This window comes from Leuciscus leuciscus, assembly GCF_965113295.1.
Source record: "Leuciscus leuciscus genome assembly, chromosome: 21".
Lineage (NCBI taxonomy): Eukaryota > Metazoa > Chordata > Actinopteri > Cypriniformes > Leuciscidae > Leuciscus > Leuciscus leuciscus.
The window spans coordinates 25,369,748-25,382,901 of record NC_138745.1 but is presented as its reverse complement, the minus strand read 5'-3'; the positions used below and the strand labels follow the sequence as shown (position 1 = coordinate 25,382,901).

The following is a 13,154-nucleotide window of genomic DNA, read 5'->3' as shown; positions in this document are numbered from 1 at the left end:
TTCTTCTTACACATAAAGCACCATCGGCCGTGGCCGGGACACCAGAAAAATTCACACTTATGGGATTTATCTGGGTAGCCGTAAAAACGGCGTTTGTGTGCAGGCAAGCGGGTGACAGAACCGACTTGTTTACTGCAGGATACACTGGAACAGTCACATTTACTGGAACTGAACGAGCGAGAAGTTGCCATAGAAACAGAGAGCGTCAACATGCTGGCGTTTATTGCAGGCCTGCGTGCATTACAACAGGCTTGTTCACTGCAATATTGACATTTCCAGTCGCCTGAATTCCAGAGGGGAATGGGAAATGTATAGGCAAAAGGAGGTTGGTCCGTCCGCAGCGGGACCAGAAAAACTCCCTTTTTTCCTTACGCCAGTGACGCACGGAACACCATAGAAACGGTGTTTGGGTGCAGGCGAGCGGGTTGTACAACGCGCTCGTTGGCTGCAAAATACACATCTGCAGTCGCCTTTTCAGGGAACTGACAGAGCGAGCATTGACGGCATAAGAGAGCGTCAACGTGCTGGCGTTTGTTTGCAGGCATGCGTGTATTACAACAGGCTTGCTCACTGCAATACTGACATTTCCAGTCGCCCGAACTTCAGAGGGGAATGAGAAATGTACGAGAAAGAGGAGGTCGGTCCGTCCGCGGGGGGACCAGAAAACGCTCTTTTCTCCTTTCGCCAGTGACGCACGGAAACCATAGAAACGTTGTTTGTGTGCAGGCGAGCGGGTTGTGCAACGCGCTCGTTGGCTGCAAAATGCACGTCTGCAGTCGCTTTTCAGGGAACTGACAGAGCGAAGCATTGGCGGCATAATTTTAACTGCCGCTAGACCGGGATTCAAACTCCGGTCTCTCGTGAGAAAAACCAATGATTCCGCCACTGAGCCACAGGGGGGGAACGCAAAGGTTTTCGGATGCACGAGCATATAAGAGCGTCACATGCTTTCTTCGGCGTATGCTTGCAGGCGCGCTTGTATTAAAACAGGCTCGCCTGCTGCAATATTGATATTTCCAGTCGCATGGTCAGGGAACTGGGAATATGTATGAGAAATTGAAGGTCAGTCCATCCTCGGAGGGACTAAAAACACACCTTTCTCCTTTCGCCGGTGAGTGACGCATGAATGGGGCGCAGAAGGCAGGGTAGCTTTCTTATAACGTAAAGAAAAACTAACCCCGACCGTCCGCTTCCAGCCTCCCTTGTGAGCGGCGCAGTTTGCGCGGCTTGAACAGAGGGAGAGAGAAAGCTAGCCCCGTGACCGCCCGCTCCTGACATCCTCTGTGAGCGGCGCGGTGTGCGCGGCTCGAACAGAGGGAGAACAGGTATCGTCCCCCAAGCAGGCAAGGCAAGCGGGCGAACCGGCAAGCTTTGCGGGTTGGGGGGGGGGGGGGGGCGGAGGAGCAGTCTCGGAGAAGGATGCCAGGTGAGTCCTCAGAGTCACCATAGGCAGAGCGAGTGCGAGAGCTGCGTGATCAGGAAAAGGGGCGTCTTGAAAAAGACGCCCAGCTCTTTTAGTGCAATGGGAGTGTGTGTCGCGGCGGCGAGCACACACACATACATAAACACAGTAGCAGAGAAAGGATATAATGCCGGAAAGCGCAGCAGGAAGGCAAGGAAGGCGGCGCGGCCAGCGACTTCAGTGACTCGTCCCGCTGAAGGTGCTCTCTTTCAGACGGCGCGGCTTCTTATCCAGCTCCAGCGATGCGTGTGCTTCGCTTGAAGGATGAAAAATCAGATAATAGCTGCCTGCGAGCGATATTTATAGGCCTAGACCACGCCCATTTCGGCGGGACGTGACGCAGCGGGCGCGAAGTGCCCTGATTGGGTCTGACGTCACGCCAGGCCTCGCTCGATAGGCTGCTGCAGTTGCCGCAGAGCAGCCAATAGGCGCGCGAGCTGTCTCGCCTATGTCTGCATTGCTGCTGCAACGCGTTTTGCATTATTACAAAATTAAGGATAATTTTTGGCTTCAATATCTCGCGGAAAAGGATTTTCCCCTAGCGTAAGATATCTTACGCAGTACGAGAGACCTCTCGTAAGAGAACTAAATTCACCATGAGCATCCCGAGACAAAGTTTTGTGAGCCACTTTTGATGATTCCTATTGTTTTTTCTACTGTGTATCTAAGCAGTTGCAATAAATTTTTTTGACTAAAATAAATGTTGAAGACAAATGAGTTTTGTTTTTACGGTTTACTGTTATATTATATCTGTTTGATCTACACGTCTAGAGTCCACTGTGATTTGGATACCTGGCTGCTGTTGGCTTTGTGTGTGAATGGCAGATTTTGGGCTTTATTGGCAGGTGCCATTGCCATTGCTGTCCATATGGTTGGCTTAACCAGCACTCTGTATTGAGAAGCACAGGTGTTAGACAGGATGGTGTGGTCCTGGGGGGTGAGAATAGAGCTTTTGGGAAGGAGGGCGGGAGGCATCTGTGCGATCAGCAGGATCCAGGATTAAATGTGTCTGTACAATCAAACACTTCAAAAAAATATTTTAAAAAACACTGTAAATTTGGACTGGGTAGAATTGGAGTGCACGTAGTTTAAAGCTGTTAACTAGAGGTTAGTGCAGGTGGACCCAAACTGTGGTTCTTATGTTGATGATGTGAGTTTGAGTCAATCCCTAAGGATTCATGAGCTATCACCCTTGAACAAGGCACCTAAGTCCTAATTAAGCAGGTTAACCCTTATAAAGGCAGTCAGTAGAATAAAATAATGCATTGTATTCAAAATATGTTTTTCTTGTCAGTTCAGTATACAGTATACACACACTACTGTTAAATTGTTTGGGGCCAGTAAGAAAATAGTGTCTTATGCTCACCAAGGCTGTATTTATATGCTCAAAAATACAATAAAACAGTAATATTGTGAAATATTATTACAATTTAAAATGATTGTTTTTTACTCCTCTGACAAATCAGAATTTTCAGCATCATTACTCCAGTTTTCAGTGTCACAATCCTTCAGAAATCATTCTAATATGCTGATTTTGTGCTGCTTAATATTATAATAATTTTTTAAATACGTTACACATTTTTCTTTCAGAATTGTTTGTTATATAGAAAGTTTAAAATAACAACTTTTTTTTTTTTTTTTTTTTTTACATCATGTTATCCTGCCATTATACAAACAGAATATTTTGATAAATAGGAAATGCGAACACACATTTGCAATAATGAAACGTAATGTTGAAAATTAGCAACATCTTTTTCTTTTATATGTAGCAAATGTTTTTGTTGGCAAAGTGATTAAGTACAATTACATCCTCAACTTATTATCCAACTGTTTTCTTGCGTCGTCAGGTTTTTAAAATGAGCAGATATTTGGGTAACACTTTATTCTACAGAGTCCTTGGTACACGTTACAGTTACTATAGCAATAACTATAAATTATGCATAACTAACCCTAAGCCAAACATAATCCTAACCCTATAATAAGTGTATTTAGTTAATTAATATTATTCAGCTTCATGTTTTTAAGAGACCCAGTGTGTGTGTTTGGAGCCTGGGTCTGGGTACTACCCATAAAGTCTTTGAACTCTTCCAAAATGCAGTCTTCAGATATCCCACATCAAATATAAATCTCTATTGCAATTTCAAACGGTTAAATGAGTTTTTTTTTCAACACAGTTCCAGCCATCCATTTAAATTGATTCTGATTGCTCTTCCACTTCGGCTGAAGTATTCAGTTTTGTCCTTTCTGGTAGAGATAGTGGCTTCTCATCCTTTCCCTTAGAGGGCCATTTTATCTGTATTGCATTTGAAATAAGCTGAGTGAGTGAGTCACCACATAAACACCAAACAGAGTCCCATAAAGTGGCACGCGGCACAGAATAGAGATGCTGGCATCTACTACAATGGGGACAGTGACACAAAAGCTCACTAAAACTTACTGATAGTCAATCCTTTAATTAATCCAGCATGTGGACATGTGACGGATTGTGGCTAGAGGGATACTGAGTGTAATTGTTCCGTTCTGCTTTAATCCGCAGAAATGGGCGTTTCTGTTCACACAGTGGATCAGCAGCATTCTGTATCTTAATGAGAGCTGAGGCTGCTTGCCTTTGATGTCACTGCTGTATTTTATGAATGACACTGAGTCTTATATAACTGCACTAGCTGCCCTCAGCCAGCATGCAGAGGCTCCTCAAGGAAGACAGTGATCTGGCACTGATAACAGGGTCTTAGAACATAGAGTATATGCACAGTTGTTGCCGTGCAAAATGGAAAACATGTAACACACTTATGTGTATATGTGTATATACTTGTATATTTACATGCAATCTGCAAGCATCATTGCTGCATTTTTTTTATTTATTTTTTAAACACATGCTTGTTACATGCTTGAAAGATTGTGCACATAAATACCAAATTATGTTAGTATTATTATAATTTTTTTAACTTAAATTTATCATAGAGGAGAATTAAAAAAGTTTGGATATAAAACTAATATTTCTGTAAAATTTGACATTTCTCATTTCTCAAATTAGTAAAAAGTAATCGGACAGGCATCAGTAATAAGACAAAAGACACTAATGATCAACAAAAATTATTCGGAATTAACAATTCTCCTGGCAGGTAAAATATAAATAAAAATAACCTTAGGCTGATTATAGCATGTTGACAGTGACATAGGTTAGTATTTTACAGTTTTGAATGCAGCTCATGAAATCAGAATTTAGAGTCAGAACTATAATTTTTATAACTGTAATTTAAGTAGGCGCACTGGCATTCATAACTAAATTGTGTAGTTAAAAGGGCACCATCTCTTTCACAGTCGTTCACTGAACTATTTTCAGCTCCGCTGTTTTATGCTGGATAGAAGAGCGCATCTCATCTATCTTTCATATGCGCAGAGTTTGTTAGATTCCCCCTCCCCGCATTTGAGTTGCCTAGCTCTTTCTCTGACACTGCTGCACTTTGCGCAGGCTTGTTTAAGTTGCCTGCCAAGTTTTGCGAGTCTACTTTCTGTTTAAAAAAGACCCTAATTTCCCATCTCTTTCTCCACAGCTTTCCCCCACCGACAAAAACCTGGAGTTTGACCGAGACTTCCGCATTCGCCATTATGCTGGAGATGTGGCGTAAGTACATTTAGAGGAGGCGTAAGTGCACTCTCTGTTGTTTGAGACCATAAGCCCTTAAATGCTGTAATTAACAATCACTGTTAGTTACCCACATAAGGCTTAACTAAGTGGAAAGATATCTAATCCTTCCCTTGGGAATGAATTCCGTTTGAAAAGGTTTGGTAAATAAACATTTTGCAAACTTATTAGTCAGTCCGAATGATGTAAACACCGGTCGCAAAAAGAAGTTTATTCCAAATGTAAATGCAGTTTCATGTTCTCACTTCAGTGGTTTGCCAGATTGCAGGCTGTCAGTTATTTGCTAAAATTCTGTGGGTGTAAGTGTGATGTAACACTAAGTTGAAACGTCTTGTTTATGCTCAGGTTCCTTTGTGTGTGTGAAAAACGGGTGGGGGAATGAAATCTAAAATTATATATATTCTCAATTATGGAGCTAGAGCTTTCTCTGTATCAGTTGCAAGTGTGCCCCACACATCCTGAAAAGTGAAGCCAAAATATTGGTGGCTTGCCGGCTGCGATATAGGTCATAAACCCCTCGCTCTCCATGTAATTCAATGGGATCCGAGCTAGACTAAAAATAAATAAATCAAATTACACTTCAAATTCCAAAGTTGGTTTCTGTCATTTTAGGTAGTTCGTATGACGTTGATGTTTGTTCAAGTGTTAGTTTTTTCAATAAGTTTGGTTTTAGTTAGTTATTTGATGCTATAAAAACTGCGTAACATCATGATTGATTGACAACTGGGCTTGTGATTGAGTCTGTGGGAGCAGGAGTGTAGGCGGGTCCTTGATACTATTTTTTTTTTTTTTACGACAATACAATAAAATAATGCGGGCTGATGGCATCAACAAAAGCATATACCATCAGTTAATAATCTTGTTAGCAGTAAGTCTGTCTAAAGGTTTATAAGTTATCATTAAAAAATGAATTCCCCAATGGAGAGAATTTTTACTTCCGGAACTCGACTGTTGCACTCTATTGCACTTGCAGATGGGGGAGTGTTCAAATAAGCCTGTTTATAAACAATCATTATTTTTTAAATTAGTTTTGTGTTGCCATTGGAAAAATAATTACACACTTCACCTTTAAGTCTTAGACAGTTTGCCATGTGCAAACTCTTTGTATACTGTATGTTTGTGTATTTTAGTTGGTTGTGTGTTTTGTTTCAGTTACTCCGTTGTAGGCTTCATTGACAAGAACAAGGACACCTTGTTTCAGGACTTCAAGAGGTTACTTTACAACAGGTCAGTATTACCATAAAGTACGTCCCTTATTTACATACCTGCCAGATGTCACAGGACATCTGTGACTTATATCTGTCCTTCTCCTTCTGTTTTACAGCTCAAATCCTGTGCTAAAGGCCATGTGGCCAGAGGGCAAGCTGAGCATCACAGAGGTCACCAAACGACCCCTGACTGCTGCAACACTCTTCAAAAACTCCATGATCGCTCTGGTGGAGAACCTGGCCAGCAAGGTGAGTGTGTTTGAAGCATTTTTGTGTAGACCAAGATTAATGCATACACTATAGAAGTAATAACGTAAAGTCAGACAGTCATTACCGCAAAATGTATGGGTTTAAGAATTAGTTTTGCGATAATGACAGACTAATGTATGTTATCCTGCTTATTACACGACATCTTACCAAATAAGCAGAGCTTGACTTGAACTTTTTTCTCTCCAGCCACTGTGGCTAGTGGTTTTCCAAAGTTACTAGCCACTCAACATTTTCACTGGCCACAATTCTGACATCGATACCATATATATATATATATTTGTGTATATATATATATTTGTGTGTGTATATGTATGTATATATATATATATATATATATATATATATATATATATATATATATATATATATATATATATATATATTTGTATATATATTTGTATATTTTCTCATAATTTGGCAGCAGGTATATTAGGCTGCTGTCATTTTAAGACCCAACACATGGATCCATTATACTGTTACACATGCTTTTTCTTTCTCAACTGTTTACGTTCACTTTAAACATAACCGACAGTCGCCAAGACTGGCATTTTGACATTAGTTTGTGTAAATGAGTGTAGTAGTGAATGCAACTGCTGAAATCCACCTGCATTTGGCAGGTTGGCAGGTGTGGACATTAAATATTTCTGTAGATTTTTTTTTTTTTTTTTTTTATGTGAGAAGAAATAGACACCATATCATACAATATGATGTCAGTATAGCTATGTAGGAAGTCGGGAAAAACGGTCTATCATACATTTGAATGGCCAATCAGAGTCAAGAATTCCAAAGCGCCATTTAATGGAGTCTGATTGCAGCAGTCACCTTCTGGAAGTAAAAATCACATTAATTTTCTCCATTGGGAAGTGATTTTTAATGACAACTTACAAATCTTTAAAGACAGACCTACTGTGAGCTACGAGGTTGGTAATCAATGGTATATGCTTTTGAAGCCACCAGCCCACATTATTTCGACTTATTTTTTTTAAATAATCAAATTTAACAGTGGGACTTCTAGTGAGAAACTCCATAACCCATGATTTTGCAGAAAAATCTCCACCATACACACAATTGCGACAAGCAGATTGTCACCAATAAAAAAACTCTTTAGCACCTGCCCACTCCATTGAAGCATTCTTAAATATTTGCATATATATGTATATTTTGCAATAAATGTAACATATAGTGTGTATATAATCAGCATCTTTTAATCAATAGTTAATTTTATCTAGTTCATAGGATTGTATTCCTTTCTCTCTTTGAAGCAATACACAGTCTTGTATCATTGTCTTTTTTTTTTTGCTTTAAATTGAATATATTAATATTGTGTTTCATCTCATAGCTGGTTGGTTTGGTTCATGGATTATAACTCTTTAACAAAGACTTTTTAAAAATCCCTATGAGGAAAACACTTTCGGAACCAAGGTGGCTGAACAAGTGTTGCACTGTTGCACTCTGTAGATGCGCAATTACTCATCATAGCCCTCTGTTTGTTAATATAGGAGCCGTACTATGTGCGTTGCATAAAGCCAAATGATGTGAAGTCACCGCTGCTGTTTGAACATGAACGCTGCAAGCACCAAGTGGAGTATCTTGGCCTCCTGGAAAACGTCCGGGTACGACGAGCTGGTTTTGCTAACCGACAGACCTACCCACGATTCCTTCAGAGGTGACCATCCTACTCTTTTTCTTGTGTCCATTTCAAAGCGTTACATCATCATTTGTTTATCTTCTGTTTTAATAGTCTTTTTAATTGATGCTCTGCATAATGTCACATTGGTGTACAGTCTCAGCTCATGTATAGTAACTCAATGCTCTTATGACAGCTTGTGTGAGACTGTTGCCTCTTTGGTTGCTACTGACACCTGAAACTACAGATTGATCAATCAGATTGTGAAGATCTTACGCAACATGTGAAAGCTTTCATCCTTCGGAGTCCCTTATTCATCAAGTGTCATGATAACTGAAGGGTTTTATGTAACAATGACGTGCAGTCCGTGTTCATCCTGAAGTCTTTTTCAATAGCCTTGAGTTAGTAGAGCATACATTGTACTTTGTCACTGAATATACAATGATTCTTGATATATAAGGACCAGAATCCTTGAGAAAAAAAACATTCTCTGATGTCCCAGTAGTGTCCAAATACTTTCTGAGGCATCTGTATATTGCTCAAAAGAAGTAGTCCCCAAAAACACCCTGAAACACACTTGCCACAACTCTGATGATTTTTATGAGATTCAACACCTGAGTTGACAAAATGTATGTCGCTAAGAGGAAGTTAGACTGAATTGCATCTAATTGAGAATGCAGTGTTAACAGCACTCACAGGAGTGATTTGTGTCTCTGTCAAGGCTGCAGATGTGCATGGAATTTAATGTACCACTTAAGATGCGAGACTGGACAAATGAGGATTTGATCCTAAGGGCCCAGCCTCATACCTCTCTTAAATAAAGACTCACTGTGTGTTATATAATGCTTGTAATAAAATGGATAGCTCAGACTCTGTATTCTGATTGGACAACCCGTGCTTAAAGCCTATATTAATGCGGAAAGTTGCTATTGTTCGCTGCTAGGCAACCTTATACAGCCAACAGGCTAAAAAACTACAGCATATTACCAAAGACTTTAGATATACAAAAACAGTGCATTCATATTACTATGAATGGGAGAAAGTGTGAAATGCAATATGGTGAAATTAGTCCTGCCTTTTAAATAAAAGACCCAATCGCCAATTGGTACAGTCATTGCGTCACTGCAGCTGCTTTTAGTCAGTGTTTTGAGAAACAGTCATTGTTCTGAGATGCATGCCGTGCTTGTGAAAAATGCTTCTTTTTTTTTGTCATGATTCGAGTGTTTGGAAAAAAAATTATGAGGCGGTTGTTGACAGATTTCATTGGTTATTTCGAATATGGAATTTAATTGTAAACTTGGTGAACAGCTTTGGAGAATTTGATGTTTCCCCATTCAAAGAAATAGGAGCTGTGCTTGCTTGACTGAAATAACTGCCGAGTGAAGTGACTTGCCTTATAGAAACATTGAAAAAAATTATTGTTTAGTTTGATTATTGGTTATAAAATATTTAACTGCTTCTTTCCTGCTAAAGAGAGGTTATAATAATTATTATAAATGTAAAACTATTTAATAAATAAATGTATTTTTTAAATGTTTTATATCATTATTATTATTATTAATTGCATGATCTTAGAATACTGAAAGAAGTTTAAAATGCTGAGAATAATATAAACCGTATGAGACTGTCAAGTGTTGCTTTCTATCCTTTACCCGGCATTATCTTTTCTTTTTCACCTTTCAGGTATAAGATGATCTCCGAGTTCACCTGGCCCAATCACGACCTGCCGTCCGACAAAGAGGCGGTGAAACGTCTCCTACAGGGTTGCGGATTCGACCATGACGTGGCCTATGGCAAGACCAAAGTTTTCATCCGTACTCCCCGAACCATCTTCAGCCTGGAGGAGCAGAGAGCAGAGATGGTGAAGAGGATCGTCCTCTTTCTGCAGAAGGTTCGAGACTTGTTATGTGTAGCTTAGGCTTAATTCAATTTATTTTAAATGACTAGTGTGTAGTTATATAAATATATTCAGTGGCTTCAAAAAAATATTTGGACACTTAAGACATTAAGTGTCCAAATATAAAAGACATTCATCGTATTTCATTTGATATTCAGCTGGTTTTCAAAAATTAATTCTGATCAGGAATTTGACAAAACTCCATTATGGCACACACTCACACATTTACTTAATCAGCTCCAGCTCCAGCTCCATATCCGCACCATTAGTTCCTTTGATTCATTGACACCATTACTTTTCAATAGCAGACCTCACACCACAGCAGACAAAACAACAAAGCAACAAAGCAACAATATGGCACGTAAATCCCTTTGGCTCAGGGCATTTTCTTGTGTCTGTATAAATACACAAAACACAGTGCTTTCTGATATTTTTAAAGGGATGTGTCTACTTTTATTTTTCCTTAGGAACATGAACATATTTTGAATGGCAGATTTATTGACTGCCAGTGTCATTTCACTGTCACACAAAATGATTGGGGGATCTTAGCACGCTACTGTATATTCCCCATTCTCATTTTACTGTCTTCAGTGACTGACAGCTAGAAATCAAAGCATCTATTCTGTCAGCTCCTGTCTGTGCATTGAGCTTTTTTGTTGTTGTTTTTTTACCACTTCCCCCGTTGCAAGATTCTCTATTTCAGAAGATGTTATCAGGGGATACCCATTTTCGAGATGTTTTTAAACACTAACTGACATGGTTTTTCACCATGCCTACATTCAGTATCAAACTCAAGCTCTCGTGGTCTCACCAGACTGCTACTTTCATGAGCAGATGCAGATATCAAAGTGTTGAGTCTTTGCTCTGCTTGGATCAAAGATTCAGAGCGGAGTTAGAGGTGTCATCCTGAAACAGGTTCATCTTGAGTTCCCTAAGGGGGAAAAAACAGTATTTGGGGGAAATGTTGTCTCTGTATTAATCATATTGTAAACCTCCAGGCAATAACCATGCGTCCCATAGTTTATCTCCAGTGAGTGACAGGCGCTAATGTGTTATTTTACACACACACACAAAAAAAACATACGGTTAGCCCTAAAAACTAAAACCGTTCACATGAGTGTCTTTAGGTTTGGATCATCTTTCTTTCACACACAATCCCTTTATCAGCATATGGCAGACTGGACTGAGTTGTGCCAAGTCTACCGGTTTTGCCAGCGGTTCTAACATTTGTGCCAAAGGCTCCCAATGAACCCAATTTGAAAATGCTACTGCTCATCTGTATGAATATCCTTGTTTGTAGGTTTTTGAGGTTTGCTTCCTCTCCTTTGTCTCTCATTTCTCAGTGTGTAGCACATGGGGATGCATTTATCTTTCATCTTTTTTAAGGATGTAAACCAAAATAACCCCCAATCCCCCAATCAATGCTCTGTTATTCCTCACCTCCCACTTTCTCCAGATTTCCTGTCTGCCTCACCCCACCACTGCTTCACAGATCTCCTGCCATTTTTCTGTGCCATTGCCTTTCTCCGCCCCCTCACTCCACTGCCATTTCTAAGCCGTTATGCTTTAGCGCTTCTCCCGTAGGTGATGAAAATACCCAGGATGCTCTGCTCTGCCAGCGAGCTCCTTTGGGCAGAGGCAAGATGAATGCTGACTCTCGCCGTACGACCCTCTGTTCGGTTCATCAGAAAGATGTGTCTTTGAATGGAGGCAATTTGAAGCAAATCGGATCAGCTTGTACAAAACACAAACATTGAGTGGCTGCATTATTCATGAATTTCCTTCCTTTAATTAATATTTCATTCGTTCAAGCCCCAGCATCCACAGCATCGCCCATGTTAGTTGTGGTTTCTGCTGTGAGAGAAGCTCTGTGTTTATTTTATGGACTGAGTTAAATCCCATATCACTAATTTCTGAAATGATAGATCAGATTTAAGACTTGACAATACAATGTGGATTTTTATTGCATCTGCTGAGGCAAACAAACACTCAATGCACAGAGATGTCAGACTCCCTGTTTAAATCTCCTATATTTCCCCCATAAATCCCTTATACCTCCTCTAGGATTGTTTGTTTTTGCTCCGATTTTTTCTACTGCTGCATTTTCCTTTTGCTGTGTCTGATTGCAGTAGTAGATGAACACTGTTTTATAAAAAAAAAATGAAGCATCTTATACTAACATTTTATACTTGTCATGTAAAAACTGTAGGTTTTAGTGAAACGTTTGCCTGGTGCAATAACCCCATCCTGATGGCTCACGAGATGACAGTTAATGGGGACACGCCATCACTGGCAAAGTGGGAAATGGAAATGTACTGCATCTAATGAAGGTGCTTTACCATTCTGTCCTTGAAAAGAGCCAGTTCAGATGTGCTCAAGGTCTTTCATCTATCAAAATATCTTTACTCTTTCCTCAACCCCATTTTCATTATCAAGAAATCGGTTGACGTTTGTGTTTATTATTGTTCTTTATACTGTTAGTGGTGGGGATTTTTCTCTCCTTCTGGTGGTTACATCATTACATCTGCCAGTAGGTGGCAGAGAGTGTGTCACTGAATCATTAATTCAACCACTTTAGAGATAAGAGCTAAGATTAGAGATAAGACAAGATGAGAAATGTGCAGTGCAGTGACCATGTCTACGGCAACCATCACTAAAAAAATGTTCAGGTAGTAACTTATTTCATTTATTTTTATCAGGCATTGAGATACAGTATCTCTTCTACCAGGGACTCCTTGTCAGTAACTAACTACAGAATTACAGATTTTTGGCATTTTGTGTCAGACATAAACAATTCAGTGAATTGTTAACTGGAGATGCACTCTGACTGTATCATTGAATCAGACAGTTGTTGACTCGAGAACAGCTGCAATTGGATCAGTCCAGTTCACAAATAAATCATTAAGTGTGATTTGTGAACCAATTCATTAAAAATCTCTTTCACAAATTTGCATATCGATTTATTAATTTTAAAAATGACAAGGAATGATACATTTTTATGAAATGTAGTGGAAGAAAGTTTGTTTCTCAGAATAAATACTCAG

General features: G+C 39.6%; 1 protein-coding gene across 1 annotated transcript in view; it reads left to right on the top strand.

Moving 5' to 3' along the window:
* The window catches only part of myo1d (myosin 1D), a 71,598-nt gene that overhangs the window by 28,923 nt on the left and 29,521 nt on the right, over window positions 1-13,154 (top strand). The window contains exons 12-16 of the mRNA XM_082151229.1: window positions 5,017-5,087; window positions 6,261-6,335; window positions 6,433-6,565; window positions 8,086-8,252; window positions 9,897-10,104. Of these exons, the coding sequence (XP_082007355.1) occupies window positions 5,017-5,087; window positions 6,261-6,335; window positions 6,433-6,565; window positions 8,086-8,252; window positions 9,897-10,104 (654 nt within the window). The remainder of the gene's footprint in view (window positions 1-5,016; window positions 5,088-6,260; window positions 6,336-6,432; window positions 6,566-8,085; window positions 8,253-9,896; window positions 10,105-13,154) is intronic.